The sequence below is a fragment of the Typopeltis vanoorti genome, chromosome 4 (genome assembly GCF_054136105.1).
Source record: "Typopeltis vanoorti isolate ZY-2024b chromosome 4, IOZ_Tvanoo_1.0, whole genome shotgun sequence".
Classification (NCBI taxonomy): Eukaryota; Metazoa; Arthropoda; class Arachnida; order Uropygi; family Thelyphonidae; genus Typopeltis; species Typopeltis vanoorti.
The window spans coordinates 164,967,835-164,995,379 of NC_143552.1; the positions used below are offsets into that span (position 1 = coordinate 164,967,835).

Here is a 27,545-nt window from a genome sequence, read left to right on the forward strand (position 1 = left end):
GTTTTTCACTTTTTCTGTTTTAATCGATTGTTTGGTTAGAATTTTACATTTTGGCATGATAATAGTTTGAAAGCAATGTTAAAGTTTTCATTTTCACACAATAAATGCAAGAATATAACTAAGAGTCAGTGTCACTCTATTTTTAGCAAATTCCATGATTCAAAGGTGAGCTGAGTAAGTGATAGCTTAGCATTGACTGCATAGAGATAAGATTAATACAAGCTTTAGTGAGTATCCCATCCCGTCTCTCTCTCTCCCTGATTGGCTGCTTTACTATCTTCTGTTTAAAGCTGGTGGATGGGTCTAGATAAAAACTTTGCTTTTCAGGTATATATACTGTGTATGCCTCTCTATTGCCCCAGTTTTTCAGCCTCGGATATGAGAGAGAGAGATGCCCTATTGGAACAGATTGATGGCTCTATTAGTTAAAATAATGCCATTTTTCTGGGGGGAGGGGATGATGGGGAAATGCGTGACTAAATCCTTTATAGATACTGTACAAGAGAGGTTAACATTTGGAAGATGTGTTATTATGGTGTCTTGAAAGGCTAGACCATTGTTACTCTTTTTCCATAGAAAAGGGATTCTTGAGTATTGACTGTTGAGGTGCAAAGGGAATGTGTCATCAATATATTTTTACTAAATAGAAGGCTTAAGTAGAGCTGTGTCAACAGTATGTCTTTCAAGACTCTCCTTGTAAAATTCGGCCATGGAAAGTGAGGCAGGAGAACCCATAATAGTACCATCCTCTGTATTTTTTATTCCAAGAAAAGTAACCTGCATAGAGAGCAGAAGAGTCAAGATCTAGCCTGTGCTTCACACATTCCTCCTTTTCACCTCAATGGAGAGAGAGAGAATGAAATACTGGAAGCATTGAACTGTTTTTTTTAATTCATTCCTTGTGCTGTTTTTCATTCCATTAAATGTCCAATACGAGTTCCGATCAGCACCTAAGCCTATATATGTAACATAACATTCCATTTGAGAACTTTCCAATTTTTTTTTCTATATGTCTCCATTTTATCTTTTTGAATTCAATGAAAGGATGGAAAATAAAACAAACAAACAAAAAAAAAACAAGCAATGTTTGCTATTTGGCTATGAAACAGACAAAAGATGAAATCTTTTGTTTTAAAATTGACTGAGAGCTTATGAGATTACAGCTTTCACAATTGGAATTGCCTTGGTATTGCTCTACTTAAAAGATAACTCTGCTCAGCAGTCCATTGTTCTTTAAATTGGTGCTTTAATGTTTCATTGGTGTGATAGCTATTTGAGAACAGAATTCCCTCTTCTCAATACCATAGTATCCCATATCAGAAAATTGTATTTTATATATGTGAATTCTTGGTCAGTGGATAAAGTACTGAGTGACAGATCACTGGCAGGTTTTTTCAAGAATGTTCCGATTACAGATAAGTTTTTTTTTTACTTAATTGTGAATTTTATGCATTTATGTGTAAAAGTTCCTGTAGAAGTTGTGCACTTATAGTGTTTGTAGATCGTGACAGGCTTTGTATGTAAAAGGGTTCAATTTTAGTTTTATTCATTTCATGAAATGGGCTATATTCATTAGATTATGTCAATAAATTATGGATTTTTAAGGTAGATGGAAGGGGAGTGTGTGCAAAGTGCGATTTTAATGCATAGTTGATGAGTGGTGATGACTGCAGTTGGTAGTAGTGAGAATGTAATGAGAAGAATGAGTGCTTGTTTGATAATGAAGATAGATACAGTGAAATAGTAGTGAATTATATAAAAAAAAGTTATGAAAGAATGAATGATGTGATTAAAGAAGCAGTCGATGGTGGTATGAATGGCATAAGTGATTAGCGTTGCAAAAGTTTAGAATAGTGAATGTAGTACAAATGTGGCAAATGACATGGTAGAATGTAATAAGGCAGAGGAAGGTAGAAGAATGAATGAACAATGATAAGGAAGCCGACATGAAAGATATGAACACGAGTGAGAATATTAGAAAATAAATGGTAAGATTGAGGAATGAATTGAGTCATGTGCAGAGTGAAATAGGATATTTAGAGAGGAGATTGATAATTGGAGGTGCAAGAAGGAAGTTGCGAGTAGTACACAAGTCAAAGATGAATGATTGCAATGGAATGGTGGAAAGTAGTGTAGTTTAGTGCTGTATTCTAACTCTGCAGTGAAAGATGTGAAAATAGAGCGGGTGTCAGAAGTATGGCTGAGAGCAGCAATGATAGAAAAAGAGGCTGAGGAGAGCAGAGGAAGTGCAGCAGATTTGACTGTACCTGGAACAAATGATTTCCGAGGAAGTGTGAATTAGGTAACATGGGGTTTGACAAAAAGGACCTCCTAGATGAATCTGTGACTCAGTGGGGTCTCATAATAATAATACTTAAGTCCCCTCTTCCTGTACATTCTTGTTATCATGGCATTCATGAGAGGGAGGATTCTGAGTGAATTGCTCAGATATGATACTAGAAAGGTGAAGGGAAGAGCAGCGACCATGAATGGCATGATAATGAGAATGTACAGGAAGAGGGGGACTTGAGTATTATTATTCTATCATACACACTTGTCATACACACAGCTCATCATACCATGCCTTAAACACATTCAAATTCTCTGCAAACATCACACTCTCAGGCAATGCATTCAAATCATTCACAACTCGCCATTCAAAAAACTTGCTTTTTAATCTCTTGCTTACACCCTCCTTATACAGCTTCTAGGGATGACCGCTTGTTCTCCCCAATCTCCCCACCATTTTATGAAAAACCTCTTCAACATGAAACCTATAACAACTCCTTACCAACTTGTATGTCTCTATCATATCACCCCTCTTCCTCCTGTCCACTAAACTTGGCAAATTGTGTTGTATTAACGTTTCTTCATATTCAATATTTCAGAGATCAGAAATTATTCTGGTCAATCACTTTTGGACACTCCATTTCTTCATCTTTTTGAAAACCAGGTGACCAGATCTGTGCCCAGTAGTCCATGTGGCCTAATCAGTGGCTTATATAATGGAACCTGAATCTCCTTACTTTTATAAGTCAGTGTCCTCTGCATCATTGCCAGAATTTGTTGTGATGTCCTCACAATTTTGGCAATATGTCCTCTAAATTTCATATCCTTATCCACCATCACCCCAAGATCTCTTATTTCCTCACCTCCAACAATATATCCCCACTAAGAGCAAATTCTACATTCCATCTTTTTGTTTTCCAAATTTTAAAACCTTAAATTTTGCATCATTGAACTAGTAACCTCACTCCAGTGCCCATTCTCTCAGTCTATTCAAGTCTTCTTGTAAGGCCACAACATCTGCTCTGCTCCTCATAGTTCATCCCAACTCTGTATTATCTGCAAACAGCTGTATATCCCCATTCAAATCTTCCCTGGTATTGTTAGCATACAAGGTTAAACCACAATATCACTAAAATAGACCCTTGAAGCACACCACTAGTGACTTTTCTCTTCTGGGATATTGCTCTTCCATACATTTGGTGATACCTATTAGATAGCCAATCTCCAAACCAATGTACTAGTCTAATATCCAAACCCATCTGCTCTAGTCTGACTACCAACTTATCATTCAGTAATCTATGAAAAGCCTTTGCAAAGTCGAAGTATGCTACTGTGTATCCATCTCTCGCGTCCAGTGCTACTTTCTTCTTCTTTTCAGCCATTTTCTGTCCACTGCTGGATGAAAGCCTCCTCCAGTTCTTTCCACCTTTCTCTGTTTTTGGCAATGGTTGATCAGCTTCCCCAATAAACTCTGACAATTCATCACTCCACTTTTAGGATGTCCTCGACTTCGTTTCCCTTCTTTAGGAATCCAGTTCGTAAGCATGGTGGTCCATCGCTCATCTTCTCTTCTGGATAAATGTCCGACTTTCCATTTTAGTCGCTTGTAGTGAAGAATGATATCAGTGATGCGGGTCTGGTTTCTTATCCAGGTGTTTCGCTTTTTATCTTTTAATGTGATGCCTAGCATCAACCTCTCCATTTTTCTTTGAGTTGTTAATTTATTTGCCAGTGCTCTTGTTAGTGACCAAGTTTTGCAACCATATGAGATGACTGGAAGTATATACTGGTTAAACGTCTTCCTTTTTAAACAGAGTGGGACATCATCGTTTTGAAAAATGTTTTTCAATTTTCTGAATGCACTCCAGGCAAGTTGAACTCTCCTATTTATTTCCTTTTGGAGTCCCACAGTTAGGTCAATGAGATGACCTAAGTATGTATATGAAGAGACTATTTCCAAAAAATTGTTTTCTATTATTATGTTTTTTGGTGTTACTAAACGATTAAACATGATTTTAGTTTTTTCTCTGTTTATCTTTAGACCGACTTTTCTGCTTTCATGATATAGGTCTTCTATCATTATATTAAGGTCTTCTGGAGTGTTTGCAAAAATTATGATATCATCTGCATATCTTAGATGTGTGTTTCTGTTATTAATTTTTATACCAAGGTTTGTCCAGTTTATATTATTAAATATTTCTTGAAGGACTGCTGTAAAGATTTTGGATGATAGAGAGTCTCCTTGTCAGACACCTTTTTCAATTGATATTTTATTGCTATTCGTGTGAAGTTGGATTGTTGCTGTTGCAGTGAGGTATATTGCCTGGAGGAGGTCCATATATTCTCCAGGAACTCCCTGATTCTGGAGTGCATTGATTATTGCGTTAGTTTTGATGGAATCAAATGCTTTTTCATAATCAATGAAGGCTAAATACTACTTTGTATCCATCTCTCACGTCCAGTGCTACTACTGTAACCTTATTTAATAAGTACATAGATTCCTAAAACATGACCCCCCTTTAACAAATCTGTGCTATCCATCAAAAATAATACCGTTGTTGTAAACCCATTTCTGGATCCTGATTCTCACCAGCCTTTCCAATACTTTAACTAACATCTGACACACAGATTAGCCCATAATTTGATGCTTGAATTCTGTCACCTCCTTTATGGAGTGGTATGATCTTGCCTTCTTTCCACCCCTTTGGAACTTGACCCAACCGAATATTCATATTAAACAAATTTGCCAAGGCAGATATCAACTCCCTGACACATTCCTTCAAAATACACAGTGATATATCAAGTCCCACAGCCTTATTAATATCAAGCTTGCTTAATTCCCCATATACCTCTTCCTTACTCACAGTTACTTTCCTCATCATCATCCACTGCTGTCAAACTCTCCATTATGTCACATTCACAAGGATGAAAGATCTTTATGGATTGCTTATTAAATATCTCAACTTTATCCTATGCACAGTTATCCTTATACCATTTTCTCCAATCAGTGCTATCCTACCATAATCATTCTTATTTTTGCTGACTACTTGTCGAAAGAAATCCCTAGGATTTTTTTTTTGGCTTCATTAGCTAACTACTGCTCATACTGAGCTTTTAGTCACCCTCCTTGCCTGTTCTTTGTATTCCTCATGGAATTGATTATTACCACTCTTATATTGCCTTCATAATGCCTGTTTTTCTCTGTATTTCATGCTTAATCTCTTCATTCATCGATTTCACACCTACCTTATTTAACCTTCTGACCCTTGGAATAAATTTAAACACATTGCTTCAACTAGATAGTTCTTGAATATCACCGAAACCTCTTTTCCACCCAACTCCTCATTCCATGCTACAGCTGTAAGTGGTCAACCTAGCCTTAGTCCAAGACTAAGGCTAGGTTGACCCTTCATTATGGGAAGAGTATTGACCCTTCTCATAAGCCATAGCATTATACATGTTTGTAAGGATATGTGCTTTGCATTATGGGGTACTAAGGCAAGTAATGCAAAGTCATTAGTCTATATAAGAGTTGCCCAGTCCTGAAAATACTTCAGGTGCAAACTTTGTTTGCTTACACTTGGATAAAGGATTAAACCAAGAATATAATTTCTTGGTATCTTTAATTTATAGTATAACCAAGTGGAAAAACTTCCAACGAAATAACGGGCAAGAAATTAAGCAATAGAAGGATGATGTTGATTGTTACCTGTGACTTTTTGCCAGGGTGTTAATTTTTCACCATGCTGCTCTGCAGGATGGAGTGGTCAGTATGTACTACTACTGTATTTTTTTCCCATATTCATCATTTGTGACCTAAATCACTTTGTAAACAATGCTGTTTTTTAGATGATCTATTTCCCAATGTTCCATGATTTTGCATGAAGGTCATACTACAGCAGAACCTGTCAAGAAATTTCTGAATAGATATAACTGAGAAACATTTTGCATCCACTATACTCCTGGCTTGGATTGCTGTGACTTACTTCTTCACTATTTGAAAAAACAAGTAAGACATCTCCATTTGTTTCAGAAATACTGCTTTGTAGATGCAAGTTGCCAGTCACCAGATAGTTGGGAGAAATCTAGCCAAGTGGTCATCGAGTCAACTTAAGGAATGCAAGTATGCATGTGGTAGAAAATTGTTGGAACTACTTATTTCTTAACCATCACATAATTGTGAAGAAAATCAGTTATGGTGGTGTCCACTTACTGTGATATCTACATTACTGAATTTTTCTCCTGGAACACATTAAAGCAATCATGATTAAATCTATTTATGAGTTTCTGAGGCATGGTTTTTTTTTTTTTCAGTTGAAATATGTATATACAATTTCACACTATTAGTGACCAGTGTGTACTTGGAGTAAAGTACTGAACCTACAAGATATCATTCTTACAAGAAATAAGTGCTCAATGTATTTTTTCATGTCCATTGATTTTTGAGCTACTTTCTGTATGGTTATGTATTGGAGATTTGTTTTTATTTCTAGTAAGTCATAGAAAAAAAACATATCTTCAGTTTTACATCTGATCTCATGAGATATAACAAGGTATATTGTGTGTGTGTAGTACCAAAGTATAAAAGAGGTGCAGTAATTAATTCCAAACATGCAATATTTGGTGCTTTTTCCGAAAGTGATTAGGAGAAACTTGTCCAAACTAGATTTCAAAAAAAAAGTCTCTTAGCTCTAATATTTCTCTAGTTGTTCTCATGGTTTGTACTCCAGAGCTGACTCCCATTCTAAGTTGCCTTTTTATTCTTTTCCATTCTGCTGGTATCTATCCTGCCGTCTGATATTAGCCCATTCTTAAAAAGTGAGAATGGACGTTGGTGAAAAACAATATGTTATCTGTTTAATGAGAATTTTAGCCTACTAATCATGAACAGTAATATAGAATTCTTTCACTTATAATCAAGAACAGTTTCTTTGTTTACATCATCCACCACATAATGTATGTAAGATTTAGAGAACCACAAAGAATTCTCAACATTTCCAGGCATGTTTGATTAGAGATGTTTCTCTCATTATGTCTTTTGGAATTGAATAGCCATCTTATTCTTCAGCTGCTGGCAATGAATTGCTTTCTCTCTGCAGACTAGAGTCCAAGCATGACTGACAATTAGTAACTTCAAATAATGAATGCTATTTATTCCTTTCTGTTTGACAAACTTTATAGTGCTTAGACATCAGAACTGTAATTTTAAGCTAGTATTTGCAGTGAAGATTTTCATTCATCATTCAGTGAAATTAGGGTAGTAAGACATCTTTACCTTACTAATGCCAAGATCGTTAAACAAAAGTAGCTGAGACCAGAAAGATGGCCAAGTAAAATAGATAGTCAATGATTCAAAAGTGGCTCTGTGTGTGAATTCTGTTATTAGAGGTGTAGTGAACGAAAAGGTGCATAAGGTTTGTTTACTTGGATTTAGAATGAGCAGAGTGATAGAGGTATTGGATATGAGGAATAAGCAAGCCAAAGCATTGGTAGTAAAAACAAATGATTTGTTGGTAACAAGGAGAATATAAGGATGGATATTAGGAGATTGTCGAGGAGAGTGAAAGATAATTGTGGTAGGAAATATATTTAGTGTGTTACCCAGCTTTGATAGTGATGAGTTGAGATCACAGGTGAAGATTATGAATGGTATGTTAGTAGAGATGTGCAAGGAGAAAGTGTGTATTTTATGAATGTATGGATGAATTTGATGTGGAAGAACAGGAAAATAGGGTAGAAGAACATGTGAATCAAGAAATGAGTGATTTGAGTAAAGGGAGTGAGAGAAAAGGCACACAAGACAGTTGGTGTGGACAGGGAAACACTGCATGGGAAGTGTGGATGCGCGAATGGACAAGAATGGATTGAGATAGTGAAAGGATATGGGACAGCATTTAAGTCTGGGGAGGGGATGTGGAATTGCCAATGATAGAGGAAGGGGGGGGGGGAATGGAGGAGTCGCATTTGAGAAGTGGTGTTGGTGGGACTTGTTATATAACCAGAAATTAGCTATTTTGTTTGTTTATGAATGCCAGAAGTATCTGAAATAAGGGGAATGAAATTGTTCCATTGAGTTTATTCATCCAAAAATTATTTGAATAAATGAGATGTGGATGAACGAGGATGACATCCTTTCAGGAACAGATGGAGATTAATGATTTACATGGAGATAGGGTAGAAAGAGAGGAAGAATGTGTTGTTGATGGTAGCAGATGGGTTATGCTCATTCAAAGGAGAGATTCAAGAAGCAAATAGTGGCAGGAATGTCTTAGAGGGTGGCTGGAAGAGGAGAAGGAATCTAGGGATGATAGTCGATAGGGGCTCTGAAATTTTGGGGACATCTCGCTATAAATGCGAAGGCAGTCCAGCTGATTATGGCAGTGATGCAGAGGACACTCCTCCTTTCATTGTTTGGAACAGCTATTTGCATACCGTTTTCTTAAAAAACTGTAACCTCCAGTTGTTTAGTAAACATCTTGACAGATTCCTTCTTTGTGTTAACTGCTTGTCTAAACTCACTCAGCACTGATATGCTATAGATTTTGCAAGGCTATGTGTAGAGTTTATTAAAAGAAAAAAAAATATTGAAGCATTTTAATTTCACAATCCTTGCTGACTAAATTCATTTGCTCATGACTTAAAAAAAATCTTTAAATTACTTAAATAATTTTATATGTATTTAAAGTTCAAAGCATGAATATTTCTCTTAAAGGGAAAGCAGGATGACAAAGAAGCAGTTCTATGGGTAAAATTTGAATATGCAGATATTAATGGTGAGTTCATATATATTTTGAATAATTTTCAAATGTTGAGCCATTACTAGCACACAAGATATTTTCCTGGATTCTTTATAAATGTAGATTTAAGTTATAACTATTGATTTATGTGGTTATACCATAAATCTACGGTTATAACTTAAAGTAATGCTTCCGTGGACTTCCATATCATATTTATTAAAATTACCCCAATTTTTTTAGTTGAAATTAAAAAGTTTTAATTATCAAAAGCTTGAAAAACACTGCTTTATAAAATTATTATTATTATAGGTACTCTTTGCAGAAAATCAACTACTTGCATAGCTTTTCCTGTTTGTGTGCATGCAATAAAGCCAACTTTTGGTTTAATAGATTGGAATGAAATTTTATATTTAGGATTTTTACTAAGAATTCTCAACTGTTTCAGCTTGGCTAAAATTGGAAAATTTAAAACAAAATGCAGATGGTCTAAGAACAAAATCTGAAGTGAAACAATGTCTAGTTTAAATTGTATTGCATATTTAAAAAACTTATGCCATCATTTCACACTTGATTTATTATTATTATTATTATTACGGGAGACTCCAAGGAGTCCTTAGACTCATCGAGGAAGGCCCTAAACATCATGTCCATCACAACTATTTGACATTCACACAGTATCTATCATACTTTGCCTTGAACTCATTCACTGTCATAACACCCACAACAGACTCAGGCAGCTTATTCCACTCATTCACCACTCTAAAAGTAAAAAACCAGCTCTAACACCCTTACTAACCACATTCTTGCTCAGCTTCCATGGATGTCCCCTAGTCCTCCCACCACCAGTCCTGTTCTCAAAAATATCCTCTGAATTAATCCTATAGAAACCCTTCAGCAATTTGAATGTCTCAATCATATCTCCCCTGTTTCACCTATCAACCAATTTCTGCAACCCACAAATCTTCAACCTGTTTTCATAATGTTCATTCCGTAGACCTGCTACCATCTTGGTCACTCGTCTCTGGATCCTCTCAACCTCCCCATCAAGAAGAAACCTAGGTGATCAGATCTGGACACAGTAATCAAGATGGGGTCTTATCAAGGCTCGATACAGAGGAACAATAACTTGCTTATCTCTGCTCGTCAAAGTATTCTTCAGCATCCAAGCGATTTGATGAGCTGATTTAGCCACTTTTGCAATGTGTTCCCTAAACTTCAACTCCTTATCCACCAACACTCCCAAGTCCCTGGCCTCATCAATCTCCTGGAGTACAGTTCCATCAATGTGATATACTGCTGCTAATCTTTTCACCCCAAAATGCATAGCCTTACATTTTGCCACATTAAATTGACATCCATTCTCCTTAGCCCAGACCTCCAGTTTATCCAAATTATCCTGCAAAATTTTGACATCTTCAGCATTCACTATTGCTCTATCCAACTTTGCATTATCAGCAAACAAATGAACAGTTCCTTTCAGATCCTTCCCTATATCGTTAATGAACAAATTAAACAACAGTGGTTCAAGAACAGAACCCTGTGGCACATCACTAGTCACAGGCCGTCTTTTGGACTCTACTCCCGAGTAAACTACTCTCTGGTATCTCTCCATCAACCAGCCTCCTATCAACCTCACCAACCCTGTATCCATTCCCATATATTGCAGTTTACGGATTAGACTTCTGTGTGGTATCCTGTCAAAGGCCTTTAGCCAGGTCCAGCAGTATCACTGTAAACCCATTACCCTTATCCAGTTCAGCCGTCACTGTGTTATAAAACCTGAGCAAGTTACTGAGGCATGATCTACCCTTCATAAAACCATGCTGTCCCCCATACAGTATCTCATTTTCATCAATCCATTCCTGTATTTTTCCCTTGACTACTTTCTCCAAGACCTTGACAACGACTCCTGATATGCTGATTGGTCGAAAATTTGCAACAGTAGTCTTGGATCCTCTTTTATGCAGTGGAACTATTTTCCCCTCCTTTCACCCCTTCGGGACTAAACCAGACCCGAGACTCAGATTAAACAATAAGGTCAAGGGCACTGACAATTCTTTAGCCGCTTCACGTAAGACCCATGCTGATATGCCATCCAATTCCACAGATGTATTCACATTAAGGTTCTGTAATAGACTATTCACCTCCACTTCATTCACCACAATTCCCATATAAACTAATGGTTGCTTCATTCCTTCAAAGTCACCACCTGGATGATATACTCTTGCAAAGTGCTCACTCAGTAATTCCACTATATCGACTGATTCAGTGACCTCCCTACCATCGGCGTTCCTTAAAATCATTCTGCCGTGTACAGTTTTTCTTTTACTAGGCATATTGAAAGAACTGTTTGTGATTCTCTTTAGCTTGCATGGCTAATTTCCTTTCATAATCCATTTTTGCTTTTCTCACCACACCTTTCTCACCATACCCTTCTGGCCTGCGCTTTATACTGTTCATGTGCTTGCAGGTCACCTTTCTCCTTAAATTCCTTCCACAGTTGTTTCTTTTTTTTTGCAACTCAAGTTTAATGGTGTTATTCATCCATTTAACTCCTACTTGATTTACTATTCGGGCTCTAGGTATACAGTCAGCCATAACCTCCTGCAAATGCTCCTTGACCACTTCCCATGCCCTATCAACATCTAGCCCTTGCAGTTTTACATGCCATGGCACTGAACCAAGCAATCTCCTAAGCTTGTCATACTTGCCAGCACAGTAATTCCACATGTACCCTGTCTTAATCGAAAATTTCACACATTTAGCCACCTCCCAGGTCAAGACCCTATGATCACTCTCACCAATAGGTGGCAACATGGTCATATTCACTACAGTCAAATTCTCAGATGCTATTATCAGGTCAAGCACTCTCACACCCCTAGTATTTTCAATTACATGCTGTCTCAGATAGTTATCCCTTAATAATTGAATAAAATCCATTTCCTTCCTCACATGTGTCCTCTCCTTCTTCCAATGAATGTAACCATGGTTGAAATCCCCCATAATAATTACTCTTCTTCCACTTATTTCATCAGTTTGTTTATGCATACTATCTCCACCATCTATTTCATCACCTGATCTATAGCAGCATCCAACTGCATTTTGTTCCGTTAGTCTCGATCTCACACCAAATAGCCTCAGATGAGCTCTTTTCACTTTCCTGCAATACAACTTCTATTCTTCTTGATAGTTCATCAGCTATGATCAATAACACTTCTCTCCCCATTATATTCTTTCTCTCTCTCTCCCTCCTGAACACACTGTACCCTACACATTCTATCCCACTAACTATATCATCTTCTGTCAGCTATGTTTCACTAATGCCAATAACCTGTGGCCAGGAAGAGCCAACCAAGGTCAAAAATCCTTCGTTATTGTTCCTAATACGCCTGGCATTAGTATACATGAAATGCAGAGGTCCATTTGTCCCACCCCTGTCTTGATGTGTTATACTAACAATCCCATTCTGATTTCTTGTCCTTTGTACTGGCTCAGACACATTATAAACATTCTTACACTCAACTGCCTCACTGATGTCTGCATATCCATTTCCTCCCCTCCTTAATAGCTCTAGTTTAACTGATTATGCACATCCACTCTCACTTCACTCAGCAACACTTTTTCCAGTCTTTGCACACCAAATCCATTCAAATGGAAGCCATTGATCTTGTACAAATCCACACTGTCTGCATAACCTGCACATAAAGTCAATTGCAATTATGGCCCTCCTTCTAAACTCTTCTCTGTCATACTGCAGCAACAAACTCACTATCCTAACTCTGTCACTCTTTTCTTTCGCTACCCCTAATAATTCCTTCACATCCTCTCTCATCTCATTATCTCCTTTCAAATCATTCGCTCCCGCTACGACTATCATTTCTTTCACCCTCTGCTTCTGCACTCTCACTTACATCCTTAATTTTCGCACCTGGTAAGTACGATTTAGTCAAACTCTCATCTCCTCTTACTAACGAGTCACTGTACAACACTCTTTCCTTCATTTGTGAAACACTCCCAATCATATGCTTATTATTCCTTTCGTACACTTGCTTATTTCAGTTTGCCGGGGCGCTCGGGAAAGAGTTTTGCAGTCTCCAACTGCCGATTCACCCTATGTATTACTCTGCGTAACCATGCGATCTCACTGATTACAGCTAATTTCTCATTTTTTTCATCATTCAAACCATTTCCTCTCTCTGTATAATTACTTCCACTCACTCTTTCATCACCGCTCTCATTGCTATCTTGTACAACATCACAATTTACTGTCAAACCACTATTTTCTCTCACATTCTGGCTTTCTTCTACAACAACTATCTCACGACCTGACTCACACTTCAATTCCTCACTTTCCTTACACTTTTGGCACAGTCTCCCACCACTATCATTCTCTATCCAAACTCCAGCCTCTTTCAGGAATGCATACATACCACACATGTCACACTGGACGAATTCCCTTACATTAAAGTTTTTGAACAAAGACGGTGAAGTCTTGGTCGCCATTGTTTTTCGTCGCATTGGCGCCATGTGCTACACTATCAATGGTATCTTTAAACTATTAGTTTAATTAAAGCGGAAATCACACCAAAAATCACACAGACACACCAAGCAACCAAAAACAAACAAGAATACATCAAGATTAAATCAACATTGCCAATTTATTCTCAAAATAATACTTATTTTTTCGGGAGCTCTCTGCAAACACTACACACCGTGTAGCCCTCTAGCGGACATATCAAATCAGTTTATTTTCATACCTCATTAATAGAAGTAATTATGGACTATATTCTCTGTAGAAGAGAATATATGAAGGACGTGAATGATTGTAAAGTAATACGAGGAGAGGCAGTGGCAGAGCAGTTCAGGCTTCTACTCTGCCAAGTGGAAAAACAAAAGAGGTAAAATGGAAGCAAGCAAAAGGCATCAAAACAAAATGGTGGAAACTGGGAGAAAATGATTTTAGAGAAGAGTTCATCAAGAATGTACAAGCAACAATTGCTGAAAATGAACCAATAGGAGATAGAAAATGGGAAAACAAAATGGAAAACATTCCTAATATTGGGAAAGAGATGTTGGGCCAGACAACAGGAAATATTAAGATGGACAAGGAAATGTGTTGTTGGAGCGACAGGTACAAAAGTGTATTAGGGAAAAGAAAATGGCCAAGCAGAAGTGGGACAGGGTTGGTGATGGGAAAAGCAGAATAGATTATCAAGAAGCAAAGAAAAAGGCAAAGAGAGAAGTAACAAGATCTAAAGTTGAACCCTATGCTAACCTGTATAAAAGTCTTGATAGCTAGACAAAAGGAGGTGGAAAAGTAGATATATATCAAGCCAGGATGATTAAGAGAGAGGATGGTACTGTTCTGTATGAAGAAATGGCTGTGTTAGATAGATGGAAAGAGTAGTTTGAGAAATGAATGAATGAAATAAATAGGAATATACAAAAGGATGGAGGAGATCTAGTCATGGTCCCATGACTAGATCTCCTCCATCATGGGGACTAACAATAAGAATGGAAGTGAAGGAAGCACTGAGAAAGATGAAAAATAGGAAGGCAGTTGGACCTGATAACGTCCCCCGTAGAAGTATGGAAATGTCTAGGTGAATTGAGTGGGACTCTATTAACAGATGTCTTTAACAGAATCATTGAAACTGAAAACATGCCAGTGGAAGGAAGGAAGGAAGGGAGGGAGGGAGGGAGGGAGGGAGGGAGGGAGGGAGGGAGAGAGAGAGAGAGAGAGAGAGAGAGAGAGAGAGAGAGAGTGTATATTGGTTCCATATATAAGAACAAAGGTGATATCCAGTTCTGTAGCAACTACAGAGGAATTAAACTCATGAGTTACAATATGAAGATATGGAAAAAGGTAATTGAGAAGAGATTGTGAGACTTGGTGTCAATTGGTGAAGAGAAGTACCAGGAGAGTAACACGGAAGTTTTTCTGGTCTTCATTAATTTGGAAAAGGCTTTTGATAGAGTCCCAAGAAAAGAGATATGGAGAAGCATGAGGAAGAAAATGATTCCAGAGAAGTATGTACATCTCGTACAAGACATGTATGATGGTAGTAAAACAAAGGTAAGATGTGGAGCAGGAACTACCCATTAAAAGTTGGGATTCATTAATGGTCAGCTTTGAGTCCCTTCATATTTGTTATGCTCTTGGATGTGTTGACAGAGACAGTAAAAACTGAATCACTCTGGACAATGATGTTTGCCAACAATGTGGTGATTTGCACAGAATCCAAGCAGGAAATAGAAGAAAGACTTGAACAATGGAGAAAAGCTTTGGGAGATAGTGGTTTGAGGATCAGTAGAAATAAGACAGAGTACATGTGTTGTAGTGAAGCAGCATGAAGTAAAACATTGCAGGATACATGCATGCTACAAGTGTCTAAGCTCACATATCTAGGATCATGTGTCCAAAGTGATAGACACTACACCTGGACTCATAACTCAGTAGGAGTTAAAAGATCTTAGTACAAAATAATAGTAAGACTTACACTGATGTATAGTAGTGAGACCTGGCAGATAACTAAGAGATGGGAGAAGAGAATGGATGCAGCATTGCTGAAATGAGAATGCTGAGACTTGTAAGTGGTGTAACAAGATTGGACAAGATCAAAAACTCGTTGATCAGGGGAACAATGAAGGTAACCCAAGTATTTGGAAAGATTAGGGAATCAAGGCTGATGTAGTTTGGTCATGTTATGCAACAAGATAAAAGCTATGTGGGAAGAAGAGTGCTGGAGATAAAGCCACCAGGCAAAAAACAGTAAGGGAAGACCTAAACAACAATGGCTGGACAGCTTGAGAGGGGATCCTTCAAGATCTCAGACTAGAGGAAAAAATGGCTGATTGGTGCATCTACCCTACTTGAGTGGGAATGAAGCTGAAGAAGAAGATTAATAGAAGTAATTGTTTCAATAGTAGATTGACTGCCTTCAAGACTCATTGCACAGGTGGTCATCCTGAAATATGTGATTCCTGTCACCACACCTTAAACAATAACAGGTCATGCATTCATCACTTATTGAGAACACTTTCCAATGATTTGCTCACAAAAGTTTATTCTTTCAGAAACCTACTCCATGTGGAGTAGGTTTCTGCACATGTCCTTACTCACCACATATTTATGCTGTTTTCATGGGTGATCTCCTCTTTGTTCTTGCCATTTGAAAAATTCCTAAACTGTCTTCGGAAAACTGCTCTCAGTAATTTATATCATTTGTTTCATACTAATTACAGTTCCCTCATTCCACATCCTTACAATTACCTTTTTAACTCACTCTCTAAACTAATTTCATTTCTCTGAAATCCAGTCACCCAAACTAGTAGTCTAAGTATAGTCTAATTGGATCTTTATACACTATCAGCTCTTTCTCCTACTTGTCAGGGTCCTATTTGCTATAGCAGCAATCTTCCATATTGTTATCTTCTCTGCATTTACAGTATACCTTCTGATATTCACCAAGTAAGACTCGAGGCTGTATACTAGAACTGCTACTGTTTAATTTGTATATTAATGATATAGGAAATGAGTTAAGGGCAAAATATTCAGTTATTTGCTGTTGATGCAAAACTGGGGATGACAATAGTTAATAAAGGTGATGTCAGTATCCTGTAGGATGATTTCAATTTGCATTGTAGATGAAGGATAATGGTTGTCAATTTAATGTGGCCAAACATAAGGCTATGCACTTTGGGTTGAAAATCCTCACATACTGTGCATCACTTTAATGGTATTGTATGACAGGAAATTGAGTCTAGGAACTTGGGAGTGTAATGTTGGACAGAGTTGAAGTTCAGAGGGCATATTTAAAAAGTTGGCAAAATAGCTCAAAGAATTACTGGGATGTTGAAAAACCCACAAGTAAATATAGGGTTTGAAAGTTTTTTCACTTGGTTATAAATTACATTAAAAATGACAAGAAATACAGGGATGTAAGCAAACAAAGTTTGTACTTGAAGTATCTCCACAACTTGTCTACTTGTACATAGAGGCAAATGACTCCACATTAATTGCCTTAGCATCTCATAATGCAAAGTATACATCTTTTTTTTGGGTGTGTTAATGATATGCATTATGGGAAGAGCCACTATCCAGACAAGTTTTGACCTTTATTAGAGTCTCATCAGTGGGACAAAACCAAGAAGAGATAGCAAGGTTGAAGTAATGCAAAAGTCACATATTTCCGATATACAAGGTACTGAAAAGGTATAACACATTATTAAAATATTCTGGGCTAGAACTAGTTGTTTAAAGTTTTCTTTCACTTGGTTATAAATTAAATTAAAAATGCCAAGAAATTATATTCTTGTTAATCTTTTATCGAAGTGTAAGCAAAGTGCATGTGAAGTATCTTCACAATTAGACCACTTGTTTATAGATGCAAATTACTTCACATTGCCTTAGTGCATAATAGTCCCATAATTAAAGGCACACATGCTTTTTGGTGTGTATAGTGCTATGCATTATGGGAAGGGGTTGCTACCCAGACCAATTTTGACTTTTCAACAACTAGCTCTAATCCAGAGTATTTTAATAATGTATTATCCTTTTACACACCAAAAAGCATGTGTGCTTTGAATTATGGGACTATTATGCACTAAGGCAATGCGAAGTCATTTGCATCTATAAACAAGTGGTCTGATTGTGAAGATACTTCACATGCACTTTGCTTACACTTCGATAAAAGATTAACAAGAATATAATTGTTAATCTTTTATATAATTATTAATACTGCATTACTTCAAGCTTGGTATCCTTTCTGGTTCTAGCTCCCACTGATGACATTTTAATGTTTATCTTTGGGCTTGATTCTGCAGAACTACTCTACTCTACTTGGCAGAGTAGAGTAGTTCTGCTTGGTAGCAGGTTTTTGTCTGTCACTTTGTAGAGCCACCAATGAGAGAACGATGAGTTTAGAAGTGATCCTTTGGGTAATGCAGTGAGATTTAGAGTGATATTGTAGATCACTCAGTTTTTGGATAGAGTTACCCCACACCTTAACCTCAATAAAGGTCACAACTGGTCTGGGCAGTGTCACTTCCCATAATGCATAGCAATATACATACCTGAAAGGATTGTGCTTTGCATTATGGGATACTAAGGCAATTAATGTGAAGTAATTTGCCTCTATATACAAGTAACAAGTGTTAGCAGAGCTAATCTCAGGTGGTATGGTCACTTGAACAGAATGGGAGAGGAAAGATTAACAAAACAAGTGTTTTCTGCCAGGTTGGCAGGAAAGGACCCAGAGGAAGACCAAGATATAGGTCAGGGGTGTTCAACCCATCAATCGCGGAGCGATTTTTGGTCGATCTCTTGTGTATTCCTCCTTACTTACAAATTTAATTAAAACTGAAAACATAATATTTTATTTATCATTATTTTGTATTATTTTTAATTCGCTTTAAGTGTATTGCTATTGTTTATTTATTTTTCTTTAAAATTGTCAATCATTGTCAAAATTGTAATTTTCTTATAAGTCCAGGTAAATGAATTAATTTGGATCAGTGGAAGTTACACAGCGAGCCGAGTGAATACGATTATGAGCAAAGTGTAAAAACTCGATTGTAGCTTAAATATTAAATATTCCAAAGCACATTACATTGATTTTTTTTACTTAGGTTAAGTCCCATGTGAATATTGTAAAAAAATAAACTTTGTTTGTCTTGGTATAGTTTGTATTAGATGTTTTTGTAAATAACTCTTTTGAAGCTAACTGTATATACTGCTTTAATAAGAATATGTTAGAGTATTAAAAAGGCAATATTTTTGTCGCCGAAGCTGTACTTGGCGGCATTAGAAAGATTGTTATTGAAACTTGTATGTATGAGAAAGGCTTGCAGGCTCTAAGGTAAACAAACATCTTCGAAGTCAGTCAGAAAGAGTTCAGACAACTTTCCGATTCTTTGGGGGTTGCCAAACTTCATTCGCGGTCTCAGAGGAGGCCTAATATAAAGCGACTGAAGCAAGCAGTCAAGGGGTCCCAGTTCCAGAATTGCTGTCAGAGAGGAGGTCCCGGTTCCAGAGTCGCCATCACAGAGACTGTCTCCAGATCCACTTTGCTTGAGAGAGGAGTTTCCCGCTTCCAGAAAGGAGTTTCTCTGTTCAAGATGTCGCTAGAGAGAGACTACTTCTAGGCTGCAGACAAGATTTCAAATTGCCCAAAGGAAGAGTTCCAATTGCCAGAGCAAAGTTTCCAGGCCAGGTTAATGTCAGACATTCACCAGTGTGTTGCGTTTTCATGACAATTTGATGAATCAAACGACTTCGCTGATATTGCTCAGTTAATGGTATTTATTCTCATGGTATTTCAAGATTATTCAAGTAAAGAAAAACTTTTGAAAATTATACCATTATTGAGGACTAGGGGAGAAGACATTTTTTCGGCATTTGATGAATTTGTGAAACAACACAAACTCTTTTTGTGTTGTTTCACAAACTGCTTTTTGAACTTGTGTCTATTACTACTGATGCTGCTCCTGCAATGATAGGTAATAAATCAGGCTTCATTTCATTATGTAAAAACGATGACAAATATCCAGATTTTTTAATGTACCACTATATTATTCAACAACAAGTACTGTGTAGTAAAAGATTAAACACAAAAGATGTTTTGGATATTACATTTAAAATTGTAAATTCTGTTCAACTGCGGTTATTTAAATTACAGGCAGATGATGATAGGGAACTTCTGTTGTACAATAATGTTCGCTGGCTCAGTAGAAGTCAATTCTTAGAAAGATTTCTTGTATTAATTAACGATATAAAATTTTTTCTTGATGAAAAAGGAGATATTTATCCACAATTGAGTGATAAAAGATGGTTGTTACACTTATCATTTTTAGTAGATTTCTGTACGAAATTAAGCAATTTAAATTTAGTTACAAGGTAGAGATAAAAATTTAATTGACGTGTTAAGTTCAATAAAAACTTTCCAACAATACTTACTTTTATTAAAGAAAAATATAAATGACTGCGAATTTAGGCATCTCCCATATTTATTAAAATTTTTTGAACAAAATCAAGAAATGCTTCGCTATGATTTAAAAGAATTTATTCGTGAAATAGAATTAGTTGAGGAAGAAATAAATTCAAGATTTAAAGATTTTAATAAAACTGAAATGATTGTATCTTTTATCACTAATCCATTTCAAGAAAACTTGAGCATCACAGAAATTTCAAATAAAATTAGTGGGCTGTTTGATATGAACCAATAGCTGAAGTAGAACTTGAGATAATAAACATTCAGAATAGTTTACATTTAAAATCAATAAACAATGAAGTTATTTGGAAGTATGCACATGAAAAATTCCCAATATTAACTGATATTGCGTGAAAAATTCTGTTGTGTTTCGGATCGAAATACTTGTCAGAATCCGTTTTTCAAATTAAATCTCTTTTTATGACCTTCATAAGAAATTGATTAAGAAATCAAATTACAAATGATCATTTGGATGATTGTCTGCGATTGGCCACTTCTTCATATCAACCTGACTATGAAAATATTGTGAGGTCCAAACAATGCCAAATTTCACATTAACTTTTTTTTTTAATCAACCAGCATTTCCTGTAACTTGTGAGTTTGTAATCAGTCGGTTGTTTTTTCTAACTTTGGTTTTCCAAATAGAGAAATAAATATTTTATTCCAATATATATATATATATTTTTTTTTTTGTATTAAAATATTTGTTGTATTAAAATAATTAAAAGTGATAAATAAATTTTTAAATACACAAATAAAGTTTTAGTTGTGTATTTTTTTGGTTGTTTATTTTTAGTTGTTTATTTGTGTGTAATCAGATATCAGGTTGGGGGAACGTGATCTATATAAGAGAGTAGATCGCCGAATAACATTTTATAGAAAAGTAGCTCGCATAGTAAAAAAGGTTGAACAACACTGATATAGGTGTACTGATATGGTAAAAAGTCCCTTAGAAGATAGAAATATAAGATCTGACAATATTGGAGTCTTGACAGGTAACAGATTGATTTCGAGGAAAATTGTAGATAGGAAGTTAGTAATAATGTAAATTTTGCATGTAGTACTATCATATCCTGTACATCCCTGGAGGGTATATATCAGGAATTTGATGATGATGATACAAGTAACTAACCTATGTGAACAAACATGTCCATACTGAATGACTGTGTGGACATGTCTGTTCACATAGTCAGTTCATTGTGCCTTAAGGCCACCACATGAATCACATTTCTGGACTCTCTTTAGAATGTATCATCAACATCTATTTGAATATCTCTCCTGTCTCCATTTAAATACTATTTATGTGTAGGTTGAAATATTAGCGAACCAAGCAATGAACTTGGGTAATCTATTTGACACTCTTCTCCTTTCAGATACTTCCTCTCCATTACAACTCTTTGATTATTTTCTAACATATCTGCTGGATTTCTCTTCAGGATGTAGACTAGTTATTGCTAACACCATTTTCCAAGATAAAAATGTGCACATATTCACATGAAGAGAAGACATGAGAAATAAGAAAATTCTCATTGACTATGTTATTGTTGACAGTGATATCTTCATACTGGTTCAAGACACAAGAGTTTTCAGAGGATTTGTAATAGGAAGCAGTCACGATTTAATTTTGGATAGCATAAAATTAAATATTGTATTTAAAAATGTGTTTAAAAAGAATAATTTGAGTACTTTCAGAGGTGAACTTGTAGATTAAAATAAACATTAATCAAGGAAAAATGAAAAGCATTTAAAAAATAAAATAAACCTTCGACATTCAGTGGCAGACTCTGAAGAATACATTGATTTATTCAGGGAAGAATGTAATGAAGTGATCTCAGAGGATAAAAAAAAAAAAAAAAAAATCAGAACTCCATGATGGACTTTGGAAGTTAAACAGGCAATTAAGGAAAAGAAGAAAGCATGTCAAAAGTTTCTGCTGTCAGCATATATTCTGAAAAAGTCAGCATATATTCTGAGAGAATACAGAGAAAAATGCAAGAAACAAAATGTGTAAAAGTACCTATACCAAAGTAATGAGAAGACTTTGGTAAGATCATAGAAAATAACTATCAGAAAGGTAGCAAATATTCTACAGTTTATTGAAAAAGTTTAGAAATAGAGGAAATAGTTCTGTAAAAGGAATCAAAGTTGATAAAGGTGGCATGAAAAATTGAAGATTAAGATATTCTAGATGTTTGGAGCAATTACTTTGAAAGATTGCTAAAAGAGATGAACTGTTAATCATGGTAGTAGAATGCATTCAAGAGAAATGCAATAAGGAGTACATATCATTGCATGAGGTAGGAAAAAAAAAGCCATCAAAAACATGAAGTGTGGAAAGCCAACTAGAGTAGATATTTGGCCAGAAATGCTCAAACATAGAGGTATAAAAGTTTTATAGTGGCTAGTGAATAATTCAGAAGGCCTAGTCAGCGGGCTGAATTCCAGATGATTGGAGTAGAGTTATCATAGTACTCATCTATATATATATATATATATATATATATATATAAAATAATAAAACTGAATGCGAGAATTGGAGGAATTTCTTTATTGAGCATTTCAAGTAAGACTTGTGAACACATACTTGAGAAGAGGCTAAGAAAAATTGCAGAAGGGCAACTTGGAGATGAGCAAGCTGAGTTTTCACGCCTAAGGGAGGTTGTCAGGATCAGATTTTCGCTTTAACACAAATAGTTAGGAAATCTTGGGAATATAAGAAGGATATCTGTATGGCTTTGTAGATCTAGAAAAGGCACATGATCAGTACCAAGAGAATATCTACTCAAAACACTACAGTTATGGTTTGAATGGTACATGATATTATGCAATACATAATCTATATTTGAGTTGCAAATCAGCACTTAGAATTGAAGGAGGTACTGGAAAAAGTTTGAAACTAGATTAGAAGTGAGAAAATGTACATTACCTCCATTATTATCTGTCATCTATATGGATCATATTATGAAGGAATGTGGAATTAAAACCTGATATCAAAATTGGTCACGTGTTGATCTGAGTTCTTTACTTTATGCAGATCATCATCATCATCATCATGCGTATCAAGGATTTAGGCCTAGCATGGCCTGTTCCGGCCTTAGAAGTCATCGTTGAATCGTTTAAGAGGAAGTCCTGGTTTTCTTTTTCCTAATGGCTTGTACTTTAAGGCTTGTTTTGGTAATCTTTCTGTTTTCATTCTTTGAACATGTTCCATCCATTTATGTTTATATTTTTTAATATTTTCTATTACTGGTTCTTGGTTTCATTTTTTCATAATTTCTTCGTTTCTTTTGTGATCAAATAGGGTATACTTTGCAGTTTTTCTCATAAACTTAATTTCTGCTGTTGTTAATCTTTGTTTGTCTTTTTGTTTTATTGTCCAGATTTCGCTTCCATACATTAAGACTGATAGGGCTAATGTATTGTATACTTTTAGTCTGGTTTGTTTTAAATATAGAGTTAATTACACCTGTTATTTTTAAATATTTTGCAATTTTTACGTTTATATCTTTTTCATTTTCATATGTGATCATACATCCTAGGTAGTTAAATGAATTCACCTGTTCTAAGATCTTGTTATCTATTACTATTTTAGTTCATGCTGGATCTTGTCCTTTAAAGGCCATAGTTTTTGATTTTTCCATTGATATTATCATACCATAATCTTTGGATATCTCATTTAGATTTAAAATAGCTTTCTGTAAGTTATCTTCAGAATTTGTAATTATTATTTGGTCGTCGGCAAAGAGGAGAGTGTTTAAGTTTACTGTAGGTGAAAGTTTAATTCCTTGATGTAAATTTTTACTCTATTTTATTATTATTTCATTTAAGTTGATATTAAAAAGAGTTGCTGAGAGGGGACATCCCTGTCGAACCCCTTGGTTTATCTCTCTGGTATACAATAGTGATTTAATCTTATTTGTATTTGATTATTTTCATATATACTTGTGATAGCTTTTAGGATATTATTTGGTATTTGTCTTTCTTTTAATATGTTAAATAATATGTTTCTTTTAACTTTGTCAAATGCTTTTCAAAGTCAATAAATGCAATATGTGTTTCTAAATTGTATTCTCTTCTTTTCTCTATTATTAATTTTAGGCAAAAGGCCATCTCTGTACATGATCGTATCTATACATACTATCGGGTCTATATAGATTGGGTCTATACATACTTTATGCAGATGATGTTATATATATTGCTAATAAAGCTTGTATGGTAAGGAGTCAACTGAAAAATTTAAATGGAATATGAGAGAAATCATTCAGAACACTAATTTATAAGAGACATTATACAGACCAATTTTAACTTATGAGCTGAGAGCTATGTTAGGAATCAACATTTGATCAAAAACTGGAGACCAGAAATATGAGAGTTCTGAGAAAGATTAGAGGAGGGAACAGATGGCATCAGTGGCAAATTCATATTAAAAAAGAGGATATTAGGGAAATATCTTAATGTTGTGATTCAGGAGTGTGAGAGCAGAGCTAACCCTCAGTGGTATGGCCACTGAAATAGAATGGGAGAGGAAAAGGTTAGCAAAACAGGTGTTATTTGCCAAAATTTCAGTAAAAAAAGACCCAGAGGAAGACCAAGGTATGGTGGATTGATACAGAAAAAGACAGGAACAGTAGAAGACAGAAATGTAAGATTTAGCCAATATTGGAGTCTAGACAGATAATAGAGTAATTTGGAGAAAAACTGTGGATGGGAAGTTAGTACTACATGAAACGTTTACACCTTCACTATCAGAATATCTTGTATCTCCATCTCTCTCTCGAGGGTATATATATCAGGCAATTGGTGAGGAATGCCTCTGTACTGCTGTCATAAGGATATTATGGTATTGGTCTTCAGATGGATATACTAGGATTCAAGTCTGGTCTAGAACAGGAAGAACCATTATAAAGCCTTTCAACTTGAGTTATATGCATTATAAAAAGGAAGGAGGATTTTTCCTCCTGGAAACAGGTTTTTCACTCTGAAAATCAGGCAAATCGGCTGGAGGACATATGCATTTAATAGCATAATACAATTCTATCTTAGCTTTATCATATAGAAGGTATTCCTGCTTGGTTACAAAGTAACTTATGCTAGACAAGAAATTGTATTCTTGTTTTAATCCTAATCCTTGATGTCAGAAATAGATCTGACAATATTTGAGTCCAGATGGATAACAGACCACTTTGGAGGAAAATTGTCCATTAGGAAATTAGTAATGTAAACTTTTCATGTGATATTGTTATAGTATCCTGAACATCCCTTAAGGATGCATATCAAGAATTTCATGATGATGCTTTAATTCTTTACCCCAGCATAAGCACACAAAGTTCATGTGAAGTATTTTCGTGACTAGGCTGCTTGTATATAGAGGCTGTTGAATTCACATCAATTGCCTCACTATCCCTTAATGCATAGCGCACTTTTTTTCAGATGTTTGTATTGCTATTCATTATAGGAAGGGATTACTACCCAGACTGATTTTGACTTTTATTGAGGTCTGGTTATTGTGAACTAGACTCGGAAAAATACTGAGGTTAAATTTCTGCAGGAGTCTTATGTTTCAATAAAGGTTGAATTTGGTCTGTGCAGTGACTCTTTCCATAATGCATAGCAATCTATATATCTCTGAAAGGAAGTGTGCCAGTATCCCAAAGATGTTCTATGGGATTCAGGTCAGGGCTCTGGGCTGGCCAGTCCATTTCTGGAATGTTATTGTCCACAAACGATTCCCTCACGGACCTTGCTTTATGACAGCATTGTCACGCTGATACAGACAATAGTCACTACCAAACTGATCTTCTACCATTGTAGAAGATCAGTTCGGTAGTGACTATTGTCTAAATGTCCTTGTAAGAGTACAAGGACATTTTGACAACGAGTCAAAATGTCCTTGTACCCTTCTGCATTTAGATTTCTGTATAGTGTTACAAGAGAGCCAAGTCCATTCCATGAAAAACATCCCCACACTGTAATGGCACCTCCTCCAAATTCACTGTTGGCACTACACATGCTTGCAGGAATCGTTCTCCAGGCATTCGCCATACCCAGATCCTCCCATCGGCCTTTCACATAGTAAAGCATGATTCATCACTCCAAATCACACGTTTCCAGTTGTCCACTGTCCAGTGGTGTTGCTCTTTACATCATTGCAGGTGGTGCTTAGTGTTCACAGGAGAAATGTTTGGTTTATGGGCAGCTGCTCGACCATGGAATCCCCATTCCTCTTAACTCTCGACTCACAGTCATGGTGCTGGCTGGATGGTTAGTAGCACTGTGGAATTCCCAGGTGATTGTTTCACTAGATGTCTGGTGATTTCTACGAACCACCTTCTTCAACGCTCAATGGTCCCTGTCTGTCATTAAACGCGGCCTACCCGACTGTGGCTTTGTTGTGGTTGTGCCTTCACGTTCCCACTTCACAATCATGTCACCAACTGTTGACTTGGGCAACTCGAGGAGGGTTAAAATGTCTATGACAGATTTCTTACTGATGTGGGCATCAATAACTAGTCCATGTTTGAAGTCACCGAGCTCCCTTAACCTACCCATTCTGCTCGTACTTCTTATCACTGAACAACACACAGCTCAGTGCCTCCTTTTATACTGGTGAGGTCATAGTGACATCTAGATGTCAGTTTATAATTACAGAGGGATGTCCGGATGCTTTTGATCAGATAGTGTGTGTGTGTATTTATTTATTTATTTATTACAAAAAAAACTTTTTTTTTTGTCTCCAAATGTTACATATGTTTTGAAGAACTGTTGCAGCAGTGGAGTACCATTTTCCTTATGAAGTTTGCATATCAGACCTTTTATAAGTTAAGTAGGTGTTTCCAAATTTCACATAGTTTCTATCTAGAACTCCTAACAGCAGCTTAGTATTTAATTTGCACTAAAAACTGGTCAGCTTTGCAAGTTCACATTTTTGTGACTGATTAGTAAGTGGCCAAATACTAGGTGGCTAATACATGCCAAAAGTACATGCCAAATATGTGTGTAGGCATGTACTTTGGGATTTGTTGCTGTTTCTTGATGAAATTGTTTATGGTTATTAGTATAAAAAAGATAACTGCAGCAATAATAAATTTAGATTGATTCAAAGCTTTATTAAGTGACTTTTTTTTAAAATAATAAATATTTTATTCATTTTATAGGAAAAAATTGCATAAATATGCATTTAATTAAGCTTTGGATATCAGTATAATTCATCCAGTAAGGTTTTACTTATCATAATAATGATAAATGAATCAAATTAGTGAATTAAAAGCAATGACTTTTTGATAAGAAAGTCATCGTTTTTATTCCTCAAAACAAGGAAATTGGCAATAAAGACACGTGCCAGCTGACAGATGCATACTATCCTCATAATCTTGGTTGCTTTGACTTTCATTCCAAACAACATTCTCCCCCCCCTCTCTTGTCACACACACACTTATTACTTTTAGGTGTCATGATTATTATTATTATACATATTTATATATACACACATACATGATATCTGTTGTACTGAATCTATTCCCACAGTATT

At 35.9% G+C, this 27,545-nt stretch overlaps 1 protein-coding gene across 1 annotated transcript in view; it reads left to right on the top strand.

Annotated features, from left to right (window-relative positions):
- The window catches only part of rudhira (breast carcinoma-amplified sequence 3 protein rudhira), a 532,797-nt gene that overhangs the window by 25,913 nt on the left and 479,339 nt on the right, over positions 1-27,545 (top strand). Inside the window, exon 3 of the mRNA XM_090391579.1 lies at positions 9,002-9,062. Coding sequence (XP_090247705.1) covers positions 9,002-9,062 — 61 coding nt within the window. The remainder of the gene's footprint in view (positions 1-9,001; positions 9,063-27,545) is intronic.